Source organism: Arvicola amphibius, chromosome 5 (assembly GCF_903992535.2).
Source record: "Arvicola amphibius chromosome 5, mArvAmp1.2, whole genome shotgun sequence".
NCBI classification, from domain to species: domain Eukaryota; kingdom Metazoa; phylum Chordata; class Mammalia; order Rodentia; family Cricetidae; genus Arvicola; species Arvicola amphibius.
In genome coordinates this window covers 120190687-120212866 of record NC_052051.1, presented here as the reverse complement: position 1 = coordinate 120212866, position 22180 = coordinate 120190687, and the positions used below count along the sequence as shown (strand labels likewise).

The 22180-nt window shown below is 42.3% G+C and overlaps 1 protein-coding gene across 2 annotated transcripts in view; it reads left to right on the top strand.

Moving 5' to 3' along the window:
- Positions 1-22180, top strand: part of Jakmip2 (janus kinase and microtubule interacting protein 2) — a 49703-nt gene that overhangs the window by 372 nt on the left and 27151 nt on the right. For both annotated transcript variants that reach the window (XM_038330756.1, XM_038330755.1), the window contains exons 2-8: positions 8312-8809; positions 12081-12290; positions 14315-14413; positions 17853-17999; positions 18604-18744; positions 20735-20791; positions 21627-21746. In XM_038330756.1, the coding sequence (XP_038186684.1) occupies positions 8312-8809; positions 12081-12290; positions 14315-14413; positions 17853-17999; positions 18604-18744; positions 20735-20791; positions 21627-21746 (1272 nt within the window). The remainder of the gene's footprint in view (positions 1-8311; positions 8810-12080; positions 12291-14314; positions 14414-17852; positions 18000-18603; positions 18745-20734; positions 20792-21626; positions 21747-22180) is intronic.

Genomic DNA, 22180 nt, shown 5'->3' with positions numbered 1-22180 from the left:
CAAACCTATTTTACTCCATTTCAAAGAAAATAATAAATGAGCTCAGAATCAGTTGGAGGCTATTTCTTCCCATGTCAACTAAGTTTGGCCGTTTTTAGTAAACTCCAATGTGAAGTTTATGAAGGACAGATCTTTATCCCCGTGAACAAAGCTAACTCTTAAAAGGCATTAATTTGCAAATCAGAAATTCGAGGCATTATTTTTTCTTCTTCTTGGAAACAGACTTGGGTGTGTCAGTGTTTCTAGCTGTCGTTTTGATGACTGATTCTTTACCATCACAACCATCTCCCACACATTACTCTGCAAGAGAAGAACCTGGGAGAGCCCAGGGGAAATTGAGGTTCCTGAACCCATGAGTCAAGGATTTGGGTTAAGTAGGTGACGGAAGGAAACAGGAGATCCGGATGAGGGGGCTCCGTCTTGAGGATTGGTTTTCACTGCAAAAGCTTTTCCAGGTCTTGCCACCGTCCGATTCATTTAGTTTCATTTTCCCTGGGGCAAAGTAACATCTGAAAGGAGCCAGGCTCCTTTTAGTAAATGACAAATGATGATTACAGGAATGCTTAGGAGAGAAAAATAAAAACCCTCAAGATTCCAAAAGAGATCTCACCACTGCCAGTATCCCAGTATCCCACACATCGAAGCTTTTCTAAAATGGGCACCTCTTGAGTTCAAATGCAGCTGCCCGTCTTCCAGCGTCTGGGACAGCATCCACACTGGCAGCCATGTGTCATCCCCTCTGCCTCTGACGAGGCTCTGGCAGTAGGCCTCTTAGACAAGAATGGATCTTCTTACCCCTCTCCTGCCCTCCTCCCCTCTACTTACAGTTAGTGACAACCTCAGTGCAGGCTTTGTACAGGGCAAAGCCTGTGTGCAGCGGAGGGACAGCAGAGGGTAAACAAATCATAAAGCAATTTCATTATAGATAAATATGATTGTGTTTTCAAAGAGCAGGCTCTGGGGGAGAGAATGATCAAAGCCAAGGTATGAATTTACACTCTCGGCTTAGCCTGAGGCCCTTCTGATAAAGTGACACTTCAGCTACTGGGAGGGAAGGGAGTAAAGCCTGGAAACCTTCGGGGTGGTGGGCCATTACTCATTTTCCCAGCAAATCACATAATGCTATTGGCATTTACAGAATGCCCCGTGTGAAGTGAACAGAGTCCATTGTAAAGGCTTTGGTCGATTCTATAAATAGCTAGCTACGACTTGCCCGGTGCACACTATCTATCACATGCTACAACATGCGCACTTCATCCCGGCTCAGACCCAGCTCTGACACTCAGCACCTAGATGACCCTGAGCCGGTCTTTGCATCTCTCTTTGCCTTCATGCCCTCGTCTGTCAAGGGGCACTGCAGAGGTGCCTGCTCCAGATGAGTGTGAGAAGGAGGGAAGGCAGGTTGGAGGAGTCAGTTGGCATCAAGCTGGAAAGGGAGCTATGCCATCTTCTCAGCCGACCCTCAGTTCCTCCTTCTCAGGTGTGTAGGCTGTGCTCAAAACTGCTTAATAAAAGAACCTGCTTGACTCTTCAAATGCTTTCCTGACATCTCTGCACTAGCATTACTATTGTAGTATTTGAAAAAGAAAGCTCAGGCCGGGCTGAATAAAAGCAGAAAAGCCTGTTTTTTTTTTTTTTCCTTTGAACCAGCACTCTTGTTTTTGTTCCTGCTTTTTGTTTGTTTGTTTGGTTGTTTGGTTGTTGTTATTCTTGTTGTTTGTTTGTTTGTTGTTATTCTTGTTGTTTGTTTGTTTGGTTGGTTGGTTTTTTGAGACAGGGTTTCTCTGTGTAACAGCGCTGGCTGTCCTGGAACTCACTTTGTAGACCAGGCTGGCCTTGAACTCACAGAGATCTACCTTCCTCTTTCTCCTGAGTACTGGAATAAAGGCCTGTGGCACCATGGCTGAACCAGTACTTTTAAGCTACTCAGTACACGACTATTTTCCTGTCTGTGGACACCATGTTCACTGTGGATTGCTATGAGACAAGAAACTCACCCACTGGCTTCTCCAGGGAATGTGCCTTCCCTCAGAGCTGGAACACAGTGTTAATGTGCAGCATGGGCGAGGTGACAGAAGGGACGAAGGGGTGGAGCAGAGGACAAGGTTCTGAGGAACAGGCTGCAGCCAGCCTAGGGTTAGTCCTCGCTTAGGAATCCGTGACTTCAAATAGAAATAGAAGCAGTCAATGGACGCAGTCCCTCAGACTGCAAAGCATGTGACACATGGCCGCTTGGTCCTCACAGGATGTTTGGGGCAAGGGCATCCTGTGGTTCCCATTTTGATTTTACTGAGGGAAGAAAATGAGCTTCCTTATGCTCAACTCATTCGCTTTCTGGAAGCAAGTGGAGGCTCTAAAATGGCAATTTTCTTCTAGGAAATAGAGGAGGTCAAGAGAATGCTTGGACACCCAACCTCTGCCCACGCCCACCAGACCCCTGAAAAAAACCACACCCGACCTTCTTCATTCTTTGTCCTCAGAGCTTCTGGTTTGAGGCTCAAATTCGGAGTGTGGTATTCTTTCCTTTCTGGACCTCTGCTGCTGTTTTCAGGATACTAGAGAAGAGGGAAGGGAGGGCAGAGAAAGAAAGGGAAGAGAGAAGGGGAGGGGCAATGAGAGGGGAGGGGGAAGAGAAAGGGAGAGCAAGGATTGCTCCCTCAGGTCTTCAAAGGTTTCACATAAAAGTTTCCTGCTTGCTGCTGTTTCCCCTCTGAACCCTTGCGTCTGAAAGTCCCTAGGCTCCGGTGATAATTCCTGCTGGTTGACTGAATTTATTCTCCAGGAACATGCAAAGCAGATAATCTGAGCCTCAGCCCCTGAGAGCTTGACCCCCCCTCCGAGATAACCCATAGCCCTTTCCTCAACCTTAACTCAGCTGTGATTTTTAATCCTCGACTTCTAAGAGTGCATTAAAAACTCCCGTCACTGCCAAGCTTATTTACAAAGGCACAATTTACACGGGCCTTTCCAAAGGCCAGACTAGAATTATGGACAGGAAACACAGCATGAGCTCTGCATAAAGCGGTCAGGACTCCTTTTCCTTGTGTTCCACTGAAACCTTTAACACAGGGATTAGTTTTTCTTAGTGATCTCTTCCTCCCATAGAATCTCGAGGGCAGAAAGGATTTGAAAGTTTATCTTCACAGCCTTGTTCAGTGCCCCTTGTCCTTGCCTCCCCCCCTCCCACTCTTTATGGCAATGTGCATTCCCAGTGTGTTCCAAGTCAAGACACTACATCACCAACAGCAGGGAACTCAAGACATCCCAGGGAAACCCGGGTTTCTCTGGACATTCCTTTCTGTTTGGAAAACAGTTACTACAGTCTTAATGTGGTATTGCAATGTTAGTCATACATTATGGTCATTTGCATTTTTGTTGGTGGTGGCTTGATATAACACTGTATAATATATCACCATATGCAACAATATTTTCGAAATGAATGTGAGAGTATCTACTGTTGCTTAGTCACTCACTTTTGATACATATTGAGTCATCTTCACCACAACCAGATGAGAAAGAGAAGATCATCCCAATATACCAATGGGACAAAAGGCTGACAGAAGGAGTTTGCTGGAAGTTTGCAAGGAGTCGGGCCTGGGCTGGAGGCTGGACTTGGCTCTTGGCCACACAGGCATAGTTTATGAGCTCATAGAGATTGTTCCTTACTGTCTCCCCTGAAACTGTGCGGAACCAAATACCACAGGGCTGGCCTGGAGGCTGGATGTACTAATACGTGCAATGCCTATTTAGAACAGGGTCAATTGCTGTAAAATACACAGAATACAAGCACACTTATGACTGACCTTAAGCTGTTTCTGCAAAACACCCTCACTGTTCAAAATCATTTTCATTTACTAAATAATTTCCAACTTCTAAATATCTTCATGCTCGTATTTACATTTTGACTCAGCAATAGCTCTTTTGTGTCCTCTTACATCTCAAGATTTGTATTAAAATATTTAAATCTTCTGCCTTAATGCCTGAGTCTGTATGAATGAGTCCAGAAAGAGACTTCACCACACAACTGTTATGGCCTCTCACGTCCGTCCCCCAAATCACATCCTTTGGCTCCCCCTCAAAGTGAAACACTTTCCCCGAAGGAGTTTCAAGGGGAAACAAATAAGTCATGTCAAGAAATCCTGCAAATAACGGCAGTTTCCATGGCAACTGGAACAAATGTGAACTGTTTCTTTGTTTTGTGAATTCCCCCGAGTGATTGGCACCATGACCAGCTTCTGTTTGTGTTAGTTTTCTCCAAGGGTTGGAATATATTCTCCACACAGCTGTATTTTCATAGCCTAACTTTTTTCTTCTTTTAATCTCCCTTCCTTCTGACATGCATGAAAGATTACTATTTATAATCCAAGAGAAACAACACAATCCCAGACAGAATCACAAGGAGATGCTATGTTAAGCACCTTGAGAGAATCTGACATAAGTCATCTAGGGTGGAGTGTCTCCTGTCATATCTAATATTGCTTTATATACCATAGGGCTTTACATTATATCATTTTCCCATGCATTTGAAACTGAGTCCTGCAAGCATCTATTACAGGCATTTTTGAACACCTTTCTTAGCTGGCGATACAGAACGGAAACCCAGAACACCTTACACTTTGTCCCTATTTATTATCATTTGTCACTGTTCTGTAAAGTGTTGTTTCCCTTGTGACCCTATGGCCTTGTGGTGATGTCGCTCTTCCCACTTACTGCTAAGTCTGAGGAGAACCAAGTTCCCACCGCTCAAGTTAAAGACACATTTCTAATGTCTTCTATGCAAGCTAAACTCAACTTCTAAATTAGAAAAAAAAAATCCCTTCCGTTAAAAATAAATACATTATCTAGACAAGCAATCAACAAACCTTCCTGCAAAGAGGAAAACACTAAATATTTGAGGGTGGTGGGCCAGATAGTCCCTGTGAGTGCTCAATAACTGTATCATGAAAGCAGCCCTAAGTAATGTGTCAATGGACAGCCACGGCTGTATCCCAACAGCTCTTTAATCATAAAGACAGACAGTTTGGCTTATGGGCTCTAGTTTCCTCATCTCCTTCCTGGAAGACATAATTTTCTTTTTACTCTAGAAAGGTGAGAACAAGGTCTAGATTGTCAAGAACGGAGAGGCAGCCTGAAGTGGGGGTGCATGCCTGTAATCACATTACTTGGGAGGCAAAGGCAGGCAGAGCTCTGTAAGTTCGAGACCAACCTGGTCTACAGATTGAGTTCCAGCACAGACAGAGCTAGCAAAAAAAAAAAAAAAAAAAGCACAGAAAAAAAAAAAAAAACAGAAACACTGTCTCGAAATAAGAGAGAGAGAGAAAGATTCAGAAGTAGGCATTCTTATTCTTAGCTGTTAGAGATTTTGTGATTTGCTGTAGTGTCTTACAAGGGATGAGTGGATACAGAGTTATGCTGGTAACTCCCTAAGCCTATGTTTTCTAAACTGTATGACAGGGCTTATTATTTATGATTTTGCTTATGGGGCTAGCTAGGAAACAATGGCATATGGCCTTTAATTGCACCTGTGCCTTCTTGCTCATTATTGTGCTGTGCCAGCAATCAGCCGATATACAGCGATAGTCTCATAGGAGTTGCCATGTGGGGGCAGAATAAGAAGGGGTGCAGATGAGAGAGCAGCATGCACACAACCTGTAACATGAAGGAAAATGCACTAAGGACCCACAGAGTGCACAGAGAAGACAAAGGCAGTTGACCTGAGCTTAATCCTAGGCAATCAGGTCACATGACAGGAAAGAAGGGTAAGTAGCTGGGTCAGGAGGAATGTGAGATTCCCAGAGAGTCAGGGGAAGGGCCATCAGGGAAAAGAAAGTGTAGGCAGACAGGTACAAATATAAACCAGGAGCAGAAAATAGCATATTCTCTTGTATCTGGAGCAGGAGTGGGTGAGGGGAAGGAGGAAGGGAGTCCTCTAAGCCAACCTGCAAAAGGGGCTTGATTGGCAAGGCTGAAGTATGGGGATTCCATCCTCAGTGTGAAGGAGCCTCCAGGCTTAGGACAGATACAGGAGTTCTGCCAGGATGGGGGTTTCCTGAGAGACCATCACTAGCAGCATAAAGGAAGTCAAGTTTTCCAAATGAACCCCAAAGAACTCTAAAGCAACACTGGCCAAAAGAAACACTGCCAGATACATGACCTTTAATAAATTTCCTTATGACTGAAATTTTTACAAGCGAAAGCGATCGATTGCTTTCCCTTAAAAGTCTGTTTAACTTAATTCATACAAAATAGCGTTGTTTCAGCACATAGCTACTTAAAAAGGACTAACAAGAAACTCTGTCTTGTGACAAATCTTCAAAATCCGGAGTATTTGCCCATGGAGCAAATCTCAAGTTTACAGTATTGCAGGGGTTCAGCATAGCCAGTGGCCACCAGGCTGAACAGTACATTGAGGAGAGGTCAGAAGACAATCATTTGAACACAGCTCACAAATGCTTTACCAAGTCCTCTTGGGTTCTGCACCTTTATAGGATAACCACTGTGAGATTAATTACGGTATCTTTAAGACAATAACATGTTCTCCAAACATTACTTTGTCTAGAAAATCTTGCTCTAGCTGGCGCTAGGTAAGTGGCTGAGGTAAGTGTAACCCCAGGCTCTCTATACCGTAGTTACGACTACTTTAAAAGGGACTTTGACTCTTCAAACACTGCTAGGTTGAAAATCTCTCAAATTTTGGGAGAGGGGAAACCACAACCGGAATATATTGTATGGGGAAAAAGACAATTTTCAATAAAAATTAAAAATATATTATTATTAAACCTTTCCAACTGGAGAAATGGTGGAGACTCTCTAGGTAATTACTGGGTAATGCCCCTGGGGCTTCCAAATTGTCTTCCCTTTCTCAAACTCTCTCTCTGTCTCTGTCTCTCTCTCTCTCCTTCTCAAACTCTCTCTCTCTCTCTCTCTCTCTCTCTCTCTCTCGTGTGTGTGTGTGTCTGTGTGTGTGTGTGTGTGTGTGAAGGAAATGGGGTAGAAGACATAGGCAGGTGACAGAAGGAACTGAGTGGAGGAGGGAATCGCACAGAATCACAGAGGGGCCTTTTCATGCTACCCAGGTGGCCAGCCACCACATCCTAGAAACCTTTTAAATCAGAGACTTAAGCTGCACAAACTGGCTAGCAGAACTAACAATGTCCCTGGAAATGTAAGGAAACCCAGGAGATTATTTCCAGCAGAATTCTTGGAAGATGGAAAGATTAGAAGAAATTTTTACACTACATGGAGTGTTTGGCTTGGGTGGCAGTAAAGTCAAGGGATAAGAGTGAGCCTAGAGAATGACACTCAGAGACCTCCTGTAGCATCCCTAAAGCAATGTTAATCAGAGCAGAACCCACCAGAATTTGAGGGTGTCAGCTGATTGGCTGCCTAGTGTGTCTGTATATACAAGTTAGAGAGGGGAACGTGGTTACTATTCAAAGAAAGATAAAGTCATTGTTACTATAACAATGTTTTGTTTGTTTGGTTGGTTGGTTGGTTTTTTGAGACAGGGTTTCTCCATAGCTTTGGAGGCTGTCCAGAACTAGCTCTTGTAGACCAGGTTGGCCTCAAACTCACAGAGATCCACCTACGTCTGCCTCCTGAATGCTGGGATTAAAGGTGTGAGGCACCACCACCCGGTTAATCTTCATTTTTTTTTTTTTTTTTTTGGCCTCCATTGTCAGCAGTCTGTTCTTCACCTGCACGTCCCTTCCCATATGATAAAGAGGGGGCATCATATAATGACAGTTTAGACACCCATTTGTTTGCCTTCTTACAGTATCACACTTTGAGCTATCCAGAGATGCGCACATGTATTGGTTTGGGTGGAACCAGCCTTGTGCATGTGGTAGTTGTAAAATCTTCACCAATGGGCGAACCATGCCAGCAAAGCTTCCCAGTTTGACTGGATAAACCAGTTGCCTGGAGAATTGTTAAAAAGGCGCATTCTGATTTATGGGTTTGGTGGGGAGCCCGAGATTCTACAATTCTCACTAGCTTCTGGGTGTCTCTAGAGCTGCTAATCTGTAGACCACATGCTATTTACAAGGCCTGGGAGCATTAAGTATTTGTCTGAACACGCTAAAATAAACATATTAGATGTTTCCCTGTTTTACACACCATAGTCTCTGCTTTGAGGCCGGTGCTTCCTTTTCCTCTGAGCACACAGCAGCTTGGATTTTTTGTTTTTGTTTTTTTTTAATAAATAAGGTATTAAGAGATCATAGCAGACTGAGCTGCAAGATCCTGCCTCGGAGCACGAGTTCTCTTTGAGGCTCATGCTTTTTTATCCTTTTCACCCCTCTGCCTCTAGGTATCAAAGCTTGAAAGAGAGAAGACTCAAGAAGCAAAGCGGATTCGTGAGTTGGAGCAGCGCAAACACACGGTCCTGGTGACAGAGCTCAAAGCCAAGCTCCATGAGGAGAAGATGAAGGAGCTGCAGGCGGTGAGAGAGAACCTCATCAAGCAGCATGAGCAGGAAATGTCAAGGACAGTGAAGGTGCGGGATGGGGAGATCCAGAGACTCAAGTCCGCTCTGTGCGCTCTCCGGGACGGCAGCAGTGACAAAGTAAGGACAGCACTCACCATTGAGGCCCGGGAGGAGGCCCGGAAACAGTTCGATGCAGAGCGCTTGAAGCTCTTGCAGGAAATCACAGACTTGAAAACGGCCAAGAAGCAGGTGGATGAGGCGCTGAGCAATATGATCCAAGCGGATAAAATCAAGGCTGGGGACCTTAGGAGTGAGCATCAGTCCCACCAGGAAGCCATCTCGAAGATCAAGTGGGAGTCGGAACGGGACATTCGGAGGCTGGTCAGTAATAAAGAGAGGCCGGCAGAAACCAGTCTCTTCCAGAGCTCAGTGGGATTTGCTTTGCTGGGTGTTCCCTGGAGAGTTACTATAATCAAACACCCTCGCTCAAAGTAGATTAATAGGTAGTTCAGTAGAAATTGGAATTGTAAAATGTAAGAGTTTTACAGCCCCCATTTTCATAGTAAGTGCCTTCTCCTGGGTGCATAGGTATCCATGCACAAACCTGTGTTCTTGGGTATTCCGTGAAAGATTGTAAAGTACAAGTCATTCCAACCTTAGCTTGCTTTGTGCCACAATTTGTCTGAAAATGGCCACTGAGAACATGAAGACATCCTAAACGATTCATCAGCACAAACATGGAGCTGTAAAATCCCTGATCATTTATAAAACGGGTTCCTTTCCCCCCAACAATTAAGGAATATTTATTACGAGCCATTCTGGTTTTTAGTTGGGTGTCGTTCACACATAGCTTACTTGCTGTTACAGTTTTCTTTAGTTCAGTCCACACAGAATTAGTTTTTGTTTGTTTGGTTTCTTTTGGTTTTTAATTTTCAAAGCCGACAACCATACAGATGTCTCATAATGCTAAAATGAATAAATTAATGCATGGTCTATGAGTTGTAATGTCCTAGGTTCCATGATCTTAGAAGGAAAATTTCTATTCATGTTTGTACAAAAGTTGAGGGTTAGCTTAAACCATTTAGAATGTATTTAATACTGTTTGTTTAAGCCAGTGGTTCTCAACCTTCCCAATGCTTCGACCCTTTAATACAGTTCCTCATGCTGTCATGATCTCCAAACAAAAAGTTATTCTGTTGCTACTTCAGAACTGTAATTTTGCTACTCTGATGAATCACAATGTAAATATCTGGTATGTAGGATATTTGATATGGGATCCCTGTGGAAGGGTTGGTTCACTCCTCCCCCCACCCCCGGGTCGTGACCCACAGGTTGAGAACCACTGCTCTAAGCTGTTCAGGAAAAACTATTCTTTCCCTCTGTGTCTGCCAACACTCACTAACCATTTCCAGGAATTCCACTTCAGGCTGTGGATGATGTATCCAGGATTTCTACTTTAAGTGGTTCCTATAGAACATTTTACAGGTTAAGCACGTGCCGTTTCCTTAGTAATGTGGTGTGATGTAACTGTAAGATGCTGCCTCTGTCATACTTCCTGGGGGATTTACTGCAGTTTGTTCTGTTTGACAATCAAGACCAAAGGCAGAGCAGAAATAGTGGTCTCTGTTCTGCTTTTGGTTTCTGAGATGACCGTGGTTGATGAAGAAGGATTCAAGACTGTGAAGTGTGGAGCAATCAGGTAGGTGTGTTAAAAAGAAAGCCTCGAAGTAAAAATTGTTGCTTGCCTTGCAGTGTAAACCTACCAATTGGTCATGATTTCCTCATTACTTCTTCCCAAGAACACCGCTAAAGTAGACAAAAGATTCTCCCAAACAACCACCTGAAATCTAAGCCATCTACAGAGGGGCTCAAACATTGGGTACAAGCAGACTCAGATGGGGCAGTGTTTATTTAATGTACGTCTCCCTGTCTCCACTTTCTCATTTCCCTTTCCCACCCCTACCCTCACCCTCATATGCACCCTCATAGGAAAAGAAATGTTCTTTCTAGAAATCATCAAAGAATTCTGCAATATATTTCTTCTCATCTATGAACTGGAGCACTGATTAATTTTGTAATATTCTGAGAATCAGGTTATGTGTTCACAACCACTGTATAACAGAGACCCCTTCATTGCTCAATATTCTACAGGAGCCCACTTTGGAAAGATCTGGGGGCAGCGGGATGCCAATAATTTTGGAGCCATTGTAACACAGTGCTCGATAAATGGGCTCAGAAGACAAAGTTAAAGTATCAAGACTTCATCGTTCACAAGGCAGGGAACAATGGCCAAATACGTAACCTTTCAGGGTCTCACCTGGTACCTGGTGATCATGGAACCTACTGAGCAGGACATTCTTAGAAAGTGAAATACCTATAGTGCTTCCAATACTGTAAGGATGAGAAGATTTCATTGATAATACTAGAGATGGTAAGGAGAACTCCATGAGGGTGTTAATCAGCTGATAGCCTAGCATCTGTCACTAACTAGTAGACATCACCAGCAACCAGGAAGGGGCAATTTATGAGCTGTATCAAGCTTCAGCAAACACTGTGTATATCAACTCTGAAAAATGAATGAGCACTCAGCTTAACATGCCTCAGCCATCTTCAAGAAGTAAGAAAATGCGCTGATATTCTCTTGCAAATCAACAGGACACTATCGCAACCCTCATCAGTTAGCAGGTGATGTTACAGGAACGTGCAGACATTAGTGCAGTGGTCTCCCAAGGCTGACCTAAAATTTAGTCATGTGACCTAGAGTCAGTAGCTAGGCATTAGCGTGTGTAAAGGAAGGGACTGCATGAACAGGTGATTCTATGATCTCCTCCTCATCTAAAATGCACAGCAAAGAAACAGGCTAATAGGATAAAGGAGAAAGAAAAATGACATTTGTGCTAAATGTCTTTTCTTATTTGCATTTTAAGTAACCACATAGAATGTATTGAAATGGGACAAAAGGTTCCACCTAGTGTCATGGTTACAGACATTCATTTCATGTATGGTATATTTCTCATCTAAGGACAGCAAACTGATTCCAGTCCAGTGGAACTCTAATCCTCTGATACCTGTGCCTTAAGTTGAAAATTAATATATTTGAGGCCACTTCTAAGCTTCACAGAAATGAGTGCTGAAATCAATAACTATATGCCACAGATTTACAAGGAAACATTTTGACTAAAATTAACAGGCATTTTTAATCCCTATTCTAGTCCCACTGATGCTTTTCCAACAGCAATGGTAGAATGATTGCTAAGGCTGGCTTCCTTGAAGTGTGGGAAGGAAAGGAAAGGAAACACAACAGGAATTATTGGAAGAACCCCCTCCAGATGCCACCAAAGTTGACACTTACTAGAAAATCAGTAGACCAGTACTAGGAAGCCTGCAGTTCCTCCAGTTGCAAATGATTGGCTAATAGTATCAATCAGTAATAATTTATTGGTCCCCTAGAAACAGTGGGATGTTCTGGGTTTATCTTTCTTAAAGCTAGTGATCCGTTTTAGATTTTACCTTTCCTGACTCACCCAGGCAATTTCAAGCCCTGTAGGGAAGGACAACACTGTCCATCATCACAAGATGAGGAGGACTTCCCCTAGGGAAAAGGGGATTTGTGTACAGCCTAGTGAAATGTCCTGGGTCTCATTTAATTCAGATGGATGAAATCAAAGCCAAGGACAGGATCATCTTTTCCCTGGAGAAGGAACTGGAGACTCAGACAGGCTATGTGCAGAAGCTCCAGCTGCAGAAGGAGGCTCTGGATGAGCAACTCTTCCTGGTCAAGGAGGCCGAGTGTAACATGAGCAGCCCCAAGAGGGAGATTCCAGGAAGGGCGGGAGATGGCTCCGAACACTGCAGCAGCCCGGTGAGTCCATTCGAGTCGAGTCGAGGCTTAACAACTCCGGAGTCATCTTTTACTTAGCGCTCAAGTTCTGCTTTCTCACTTAAGCTATTTTCCTATTTATAAGTACAGAGAAATTAATTCTTTCTCCGACGATAAAACCAGAGAATATCCTGGGAACAGGCTTTTCTAGACTGGCAGACAATAGAGTGGGCCGTGCTTCATTAGCAGGTCACGTGAGAGCTGCAGGTGTCTTTGAATCTTGCACAGATTTTTTTCAACCTAGTGATAGCTATCAAACTTGAATCTAATATAAGAATCATAAGTTAACACTGGGACTTGTTTTTATGGCATGTTCTGACTTTTTGGGACCCTAGTCTATATGGATGCACAGCTCCCTAGGCCTGCATGTAGTGGGGAGGGCCTTGGACTTTCCACAAGGCAGGGTTCCCTACCCTCTCTCAAGCAGGGTGGGAGAGGGAGGAAGGAGTATAGGGGATCGGGAGGGAATTGGGACGGGGAAGGAAGTGTAAATAATTGAATGGGTAAATAAATAAATAAATAAATAGAATCATCAGTTAAATGATAATATTTGCCTGTTGCCAAGATTGGTAATTTCCCTATCTGTGAACAATTGGATTGGAACTGACCAAAGACTGTTATCATGTACAGTGGTTGGGTGTGTGCCTATAAGAAAGACACAATCATCTATAGCCGTAGCACAAAGCCCCCTTTCTGCATGAACTTGCTACTTACTTTGCTAGATTGTCATCATCTTTTACATGAGAAGTTATTTTCTGAGGTACAATGAGAGACTTAAGTTGGCCTGTAGTGTGCTATCAAATGATTTATCTGCAAAAAAATGAAAATATATTAATTAGAAACAAAAAATGATTTCAAAAGTATTACTCAGAACAAAGTAGTGCATAGCTCATGAACTGATTTACAAGACACGGACACACCCTAGTAGGTGGTGGGAAATATATACTGATCTAAGATATAGCACATAAACATTTTAGTTCTTCTTTTAATACCTATGTACAATATAGCACAATTGCCAAAAAAAATGGACTTTAGAAGTTAGACCCCTTGGTTCAAGTTTATTAGCTGAGTGGCTTTATGCAAACCACTTTCCTGTTCAGTATCCTTATCTGTAAGGTGCAGGTCACGGTGGTTTCTGCAAGCTGTTCTCTGAATTAGATGACGCTATATAGAGAAGGTAGAGCTATTGTGTTTAGTACATGGCTAGCCTTCACAGATTTGATTGCTGCTATTACCATAAGACCTGGGTTAACATAGATTCGCCCCCAGTTTAGTTTGTCCTGATAGTTCCTCTAGGATATGGTGACTCCGGGGACTCAGGATGTGTGAAACTGTCCATCAATAGTGAACCTCTCTGAAAATGAAAAGAGTAACAGAATCGCAGGCATGTAATCAGAGTAGGTCTACAGCACAGGATTAAGCTGTAACTGCTGTGTGGATGGTGGTTCATAACAATTGTTATGCTATGCAAAATATCTTCTTCTAAATTATATTATACACCCCACTTTTCACACATCAACGTAATATATGTTCCCTCATAGTGACCTTTTTCTTCTAGAGTATAGAAAAATTCACCAAACCCTGTGTCTACTTCCTAAACTGTCCCCTCCGTGACTACGTATAATAACAGACAGTTGTCTGTGTCAGTGGAAGCAGTGGACATTTGTGACATAAGGATAGTCCCTGACTTCACACTCACCTTGGTCAGGGCAAACAGTTCTCCTAAAAACTGTTTCAGCCAACTGTCACACTTCATGCCACAAGTCTGGGCTCCAGGGTCTGCCTGCCACATGGAATTCATTTGTGATTTTAACCATGCATAGTATTCAACCCAGCAGTAAATGTTGGGAGTTAGAAAGGGTAACTCATCTTTTCTTAGTAAAAGAACATTTATCTGTTACTTCCTGGGGCAAATTGCAAGAAAGGACATTATTACTTTCATGAATATTATTCCAGTCTTTGAAAGGTATTATTTAAGAGATACTCATTTTAATTCTCATGTGTAGGATTTGCGAAGAAATCAAAAGAGAATAGCTGAATTGAATGCCACTATAAGAAAGTTAGAAGATAGGAACACCTTGCTTGGAGATGAACGGAACGAGTTGGTAAGTTGTACGCAAACTGTTTTGATCGTGTGTTTTGTTGGATGTTAGGCTATGAAAACATGTGTTATGTTTGTTTATCATGAGAGAAAAATGAGCAGGTAATAACAGTACATCATAATAAATCCTCACAAAGTGACTGTCCCACAGAACTACCTTCCAAATGACTTAAGTGGAAAATGACCAAGACCCCTCTCTCTAATCCAAGACCCAATTAACAATGGCACCACTCTGGTTTCTGTACAAGTATCTACCATAATAAGTTTAAAAACATAATTGCATATTATGCCTGCATTCCTGGCTGATTTGGCTCAGTACTTTGCCTGTGAGGATCTCCTTAGGGCTGTGAGGAATTGTTCTCTTTCCTTACTCTGCAGCATCCAGTTAACATTATTGCAACACATGCAGCCATTCTTCTGGAATGTTTTTAGAGCTTCTAAGCACATTTAGGCCATTTAGACTGGGACTGCTAGGTATCAGTGATGAAGAAAAGTGCCTCTTCCCCCTCCCTTGGGCATAGGAATTTGGATCCTGCAATGTGGTCAGTTGAAACCTGAGATTGCTCCAACACTGTAGGCTCTCGGTGCCAATGCATGAGGGCCTCTGTGTTTCCCTATCTTTGCCAACACGCAAATAATAATCATTCCCTTTCACGATTTGGTCATGAGGTGTATTCTTATTCTGACTTTTGTTTTGATCATTATCTTTTCTAAGGAGGAGCTGTCAAATATCTGCTGGCCTGCTGGTCTTCCGTTACAATCTGTCCTCAGCATTTTGTTCTTTCTCTATTCTGCTTTGTTTTCATAATAACTTTAGAACATTTTGAAATTAGATATTTAGACATACTGCTCTGTAGCTTATATTTTGATGCAGTTTATGTAAAAGTGATTTTAGCCTTTCCCTGAATTTGGGGCCATTGTTTCTCTCGAAATCTTATTTTTTGGACATTTCTCACAAGTTTGGAGTGTTATCATGTATTGCTATTTCATAAATAATAGGCAACTTGTTCCAGAAAGTATGTGACTCATTTTCCAAACTTATAACGATTTTAAAAAAAAAATTATCTTCTGTTATTAGTTACTCTGTAACATTTTCCATGCTTTGCAACATTTTGTTGCCTGGGTAGTATTACAATTTTCTTTCTGGCCACAGCACAGGGTCAGCATCTTCATTTGCTGTCTATTGCTACCTAAAGCACCATGACCAAAAGCCATTTGAGTAGGAAAGGGCTTATTTGGTTTACATGTTCTGTTCAGTCCACTGTGAAGGGAAGTCGGGGTAGGAAATCAAACAGGGACTGGGGAAGAATGGCGCTAACCTGCTTGCTCCCCATGTCTTGCTAAGTTTGCTCTCATATACACCCCTGGACCATTTACCAGGAGTCAGTACTGCTCACAGGGTGCTGGGTCCTCCTACTTGAACCATTAATCAAGAAAATGTCTCCCTAGCTTGTCTACGGGCCAATATCCGGGGAACATGTTCTCAACTGAGGTTCCCTCTTCTCAGGTGACCCTAGTTTGTGTTGAGCTGGCAAAAACTAACCAGTACAGTCACTTTAGAAATATGTCATATTCCCAAAAGAGGAAGAAGTGCTCTGCAACTGAAGACAGTTAAAGTTTTCATTCATTTGTTGCCTTGTTTTAAATTTTCTATATAGTACTAATATTTTTGTCTGCTTATTTTTCTCAACAAATATGCCTCTTCTTAGCTTTGTTCATTTTTCCTTATACATATTTGAAGTTATGTTACTTGATAGGCATAAGTTAATATTTGATATATTTGATAATGGTTTTAGCATATCGACCCTTTACAATTATAAAATTCTTTCTTTCCTTGACCTCAGGTCTATCTGTTATTAGTTAAACTATAGTGGGGCTTCTTAGAGTCTACACAAGCCTCTGTTTATTCATATATATGCATACATGTATTCATGGTGGACCATACATGTATAATTTCAGTCTTTTTCATCTATGGAGGCGTGTCCTTTTGAGGAAGCACTCTGTTGGGTGCTTTGGAACTGTTGCGATTGGATGCTGTGCTACAATTGGACAGTTCTTTCCCTTCATGTTTATGTGCATTTCCTATGAATTGTATACACTGAAGAGGCTTAACTACTGAAAACACAGCGCATTAACTTCTAGAAGAGATCAAGAATGCAATAATAAGTCCAGTGAATAATTTCTCTTTATATGTACTCAAAATTAAATATTCTTGATTCAGACACCAAAACTGAAAAGGTGTTGTGCCAGATAATTTATGAAAAGTAAATCCCATGTTTTTGACATCACCATAAAACTGTAGTTCTCAAACTGAGATTAGGATGGGACTGGGGAAGTGCAAGGGTTAACAAAGTCTTGTTTGTTGTTTTCAATCGTCGGTCGTTTGCTCCTTCCTCAGTATCTCCCCAATCGTAGGTTTCCATAGAAGGAGTGATGGTCTTTGAAATCTTCTGATAAAAAGAACAAGCTGATCATTAGAACTTCAACATAGAGATCTAATCTGTCTATATAGATCGACCTATAGTATATTAACTAAGCAGAAGTGTTTTGAAAATGAAAGGAAGGGCTGCTGATGATTACAAGACAACATTCGTACATTTAGCTTCTAAACAAAAGGCAACTTGGTCATCATATGTCATCATCTCAGCTGGCAGGGTGTTACTGTCACCAGCAGGACAAGGGCAGGGATGCTGCTCAGCATCCTGTGAAATATAGAACAGGTCTCGTGACAACAACAGAAAACACACACTGCCTTAGTGAGGAGATTTCAGTAAGACCTCTGAAGGAGGCAATGTAGCTGGAGTGGATGAGGCTTGGAACCAGGTTCTGGTGACCATGAGGTTCGATTGTGCTTCTGTCTGTTGCTGAGCCACTGAGAGGTCCTTGCAGATTCAGGGAGTGGGTTCAGACCTGCATGGGTGAGTGAGGTGAGGGAAGTCAATGGGAGCAAAGAGAAGTTTTAGCTTTTCCTGGCCACTTCCAGAAGCAGCAACAGCATCTGTGGCACCTCTGTTAAGGCAGCAGACAGGACAGTGTTGAAAAGGCTCTAGAGCCAGGCATCGTGGCTCACGGCATTTAATCACAGCACTGGGAAGACTGAAGCCAGAGGAGTGATGCCTGTTCCATGCTAGTTAAGTTCTACATAGTAAATTCTGAGTCTACTAGACCTATATAGCAATTACTTCTAAAAAGAAGGAAGTGGGGGAGGGAGGAGAAGAGGATATCCATTAAATGAAACTAAAAAGTATTGGTTGGCTAAATGGAGGGCAGGAATGTGGTGGTCAATCCCGGGACAGGTCAGGTAACTGAAGGGCGGGAATGTGGTGGTCAATCCTGGGACAGGTCGGATAACTGAAGAGGTGTTTTCCCTCTTTAACACTTGGCCCCTCCTGCCCCACTTTCCTCAGGACACCAAACATCCATTTTATCTTATTTATTTCCAGTTAAAACGTGTGCGGGAAACAGAAAAGCAATGCAAACCTCTCCTGGAAAGGAACAAGTGCCTTGCCAAGAGAAATGATGAGCTGATGGTGTCTTTGCAGCGCATGGAGGAGAAACTAAAAGCCGTAACCAAGGAGAACTCAGAAATGGTGTGTACCGCAGACGCTGCAGAAGCTGCTGCTTCCTCCTCTGGGGCCCTGTGACTTATTGGGTGATCCTGAGGTTGTTTCTCATTTTCTGCTTAGACTTCCCCTTGAGGAAGCAAGGAAACTTTAAGAGGAAAGCAAGAGAAGGGCCTGCCTCCGCATGGATGGGGTTTCTAAGCTTGCAGAAGTGGAGGAGCTCTTCCAGGGATACACACACTCCTCAAATACTTGCAAATGGAGAAGCAAAGCCCCAGTGTGGCTCCTAAGCCACGGAAATGTGGAGGGAGTTCATGCCTGCCTTCTAATTTGCTTGATAGTTGGAAAATCAACATCATGGCTTGTATTATATATGGATGACTGATATGATCATACATTCCTGAAAAGACTTCCAAGATAACTACAGAAATGTCCAAAACATTGCCAAGGACTTCAATGTGGTATAGCAGATAAAATGTACTTGAGGATTTTAGTTGGTATATATAAAAGTCTGTCACCAAGAGGGGACAAGATTCAAATTAGCTGGGACCCAATTTTTACAAATTTACCAATTGTTAAAATTGGGGGATCTTTGACGTTTCCACTTGTAATTTCTTCTTCTCCAATTTAGAGAGAAAAAATAACATCTCACCCACCCTTAAAGAAACTGAAGTCTCTGAATGACCTTGACCAAGCTAATGAAGAACAAGAGACAGAGTTTCTGAAACTGCAGGTCATAGAGCAGCAGAACATCATTGACGAGCTCACAAGGGTAGGTGAACCCATCTGCAAACCCTTATCTATTCTCAAGGATGGGGAACCAACAACCAACACACCAGGAAGCCCTTCATCATTTTGGATTAACTCCAAATGCCCATAGTCAGGTGTGCAGCATGTAATTATGGACAAGAAACTCTAGCCCAAGACATTTATATTATTAAACTGATTTATACCTTCCAGTTCTAACCATTTGCCAACTAGTCTAGAAGCATGAATATGAGCCCCTATTAAGGGACTTTTCACAGGTATTGTAGGTAAGTATACAGGTTGGATCTGGGTCTCTTATAGTTGCTTTCCATGGTCAGTCTCCTGAGCCTCGGCAATTGCATTTTTTGCCAACAAAAGCAGGAACATATACTTCTTGTTTCTACACCTAATCAGCACATAGTATATAGATACAATCTGTTACAGCTTTGTAAGTGATGAACAACATCATAATTCTGTAATAGAGCAGGGATTTCAGTCTACACTTCATGGATAGATACTTCCATTCCTGTTGACTAAGTCTCATTTGCATCTGGTCCAGATTCCCATTGACAGTATGGTAGACCTCTTGAGGCCTTCAGGCTTCCTTCTTCACCTCTCTGTCTTTATTCTGAGAATGGTATCTTTATTTCTTTTTATTTCAAGAATAAAAAGCCTGTAGATTTGAACTAATCATAGGGGTGGGAATGGGGGCTGTTACACAATAATCTCCAGAATAGGTGAACTTTGTTTCACTGCTATTGGGAGTGAAAGATTCTACTTCTGTCTGCAATTAATTGCTACTCTCCCTTTAAAAATTGTCCACTGTTGTTGGGGTGGTAGTGAGCATGCCTTTAATCCCAGCACTCAGGAGACAGAGGTAGGTGGATCTCTGTGAGTTCAAGGCCACCCTGGTCCACAAAGTGAGTTACAGGACAACCAGGACTCTTCCACAGAGAAACCCTGTCTTGAAAAAAAAGTTCATTGTTCATATATAATTTGCACCCCTTAGATTAAGAGAGTTTACAGTGTATAATTTTTTTAAAGTTTCAACTATATTGAGGATCCACAATCAAATGATTTTATATATAAAGGCAAAAAATGAAGTCTAGATGCCAATGTTTTGGATTATATTTAAACATAAGCTGAAGCCTGGGTCACCCACTCCTACCTTGATAACTCTTGTATCTCATGAAGTCACCAGACTAGGGAAATACCTGACTTTGAACACCCTCAAATTGAGCTGTAGATTTCCTATTGGTCCATCTAGCCCAAATTTGTAGTAAAAACACAGAATCCTTGATGATTAAATCCCAAGTTGTCCCAGTAGCTATGCTCACACCTCACAAGTCACGAAGCTGATCACAGTTCGTAGATATTCCCCAAACTTCTCAGAAATCCACAGCCATCTCTCCCCAGCTAAACCAGAAGCAAAACTAGATGACCCCAACAGAGTAGGTGCTTTGCTTCCTGCCCCATCCTCACCAGATGCAGACTCGAAACAAGGTCCCAAAACTAGTCAAGGGACACCTGCCTATGCTAAGAGATGACAAGATATAAAAAAATAAATGTGTGCTCTAACTAGAAACAATATTTTCTCACACAAATGCCAAGTAATTATGGGCATCAGAGAGCACAACTACTCATTGTGGGACCTTGTTTTCAGGTCTAAAATGAAGGGACCCATCATACTTCCTGCTTAAATGGCAAGAAAATTATAATATACATACTCCAAAAAATTGACGTGTCATGTCCAAACATTACCAAATTTGTAAAATAAAATCATACTTCAAATAAAAATATATAATCTCCCAGGGGAGAACAACCGTCTCTTTGAAAAACAAAACAAGGGGCCACAGATAGCTCAGCCAGTGAATTCTATTGCCTGGATCCATCCTCAGAGGCTCTCTTGGATCTGATGCCCTCTTCCGGCCTCTGTAGGCAGAAGGAAGAGATAACAAAGCTCTTGGGAGAGGTGTGATGACCTTCAATCTGAAAAGTCCTTCTCTGTTTTTCAGGATCGAGAAAAACTCATCCGTAGGCGAAAGCACAGGAGAAGCTCGAAGCCAATCAAGGTAATGAGGAAACTTTTATCGGACATGTGCCACCAAGAGCCAGGAAGGGGAGGTGTGCCAAGGAAACTTCCTGCAAAGACATGATAGAGCAGATGCTCTTGAACTGTGGCAAATCACGAGCACTACTTGTTTTGTCTAGAAATTGCTGCATTGTTGTGTCCTAACCTGAAAGGCTATGAATTCCTCTAATAGGAAAGCCAGTGGGTTTAATGTTAGAAGGTTTCTCTGACAAGTGCGTGGGTTACATCCTAAGAACATGTAAGAGATATACATGTTCAATATCTTCCACTGAATCATATTAGTTTATGATACCTGTCCTATAACTGGTTTATGTGTTTGCATTATTATCATCTGGGAAATATTGATGGTGACCTCCTCAGTCCACCATTATTTTTATAGCCCGTACAATGCACAGCTTGCTGTTTTAATTTCTGTGTTTGGTTTTTACCATGTCCGTCACTTGGGTTGGATATGGGATTGGAAAACTGGAGTGAAGACCCCATGACCTCCTTAACATGGATGCCTCCATTTTCTAAGCTCCTTAGGCCAATTGTAAATACTTAAAAGAGCACAATGCATTGACTTATCATGACAGAAGGTAATGTAACCAGATGATGATGGCTTTAGAAGACAGCCAAATAGTCACACACTTCCTTTAAGTGTGTCAGAACTGAAAAACATGGGCAAGAGATGGATTGGCATTGTCTTCCTGCTTAGTGTTTATACTTCACCAAAGAACTGCTCATCTGTATCTGCCATAGTGAATGGAGCTTGGATACGGCATCCTTCACTGATTTTAGTCATGTTAGTAAATTTATACTTTCTCTCCACTTAGAGGCCTGTTTTGGATCCATTCATTGGCTATGACGAGGACTCCATGGATTCAGAAACATCATCCATGGCCTCCTTTAGAACGGACAGGACACCTGCCACTCCTGATGATGACTTAGATGAAGTAAGCTTTTTCTTTCCTCTAGTCCTGTACGATATTGTTATCAAATCTTTCCTCTAAGGGGAAGGAAAAGCACAAGCTGATCTTGTGACCGTGACCAGTCTTTAGATCACGTTCCACTTTGATATCTCTTGAAAGTAAGCGTTATCTATGTCATGGAATCTCACCAGAGACGTCTCAAACTTCCTGTGTGGCTCTGTAATTTGCTTACTCACCTCACAGTAAAAGTGACTTCCCAAAGATCTTCATCTGTGGAAGGCTTGAAAGGGAAAGCAAGCCCAAGAAGCTTCTAGATTCAGTGGAAAGCAGTGTCTAAGTTAACTCCGTGTTCTGTGGTCCACCATCTTCAGAACTATCCAGGGCCTTCAGCTGCACTGAACACAACTACCAAGTCAGGATCAGGGGAATGAAACCACTCAGTCCACACTATTTTTTTA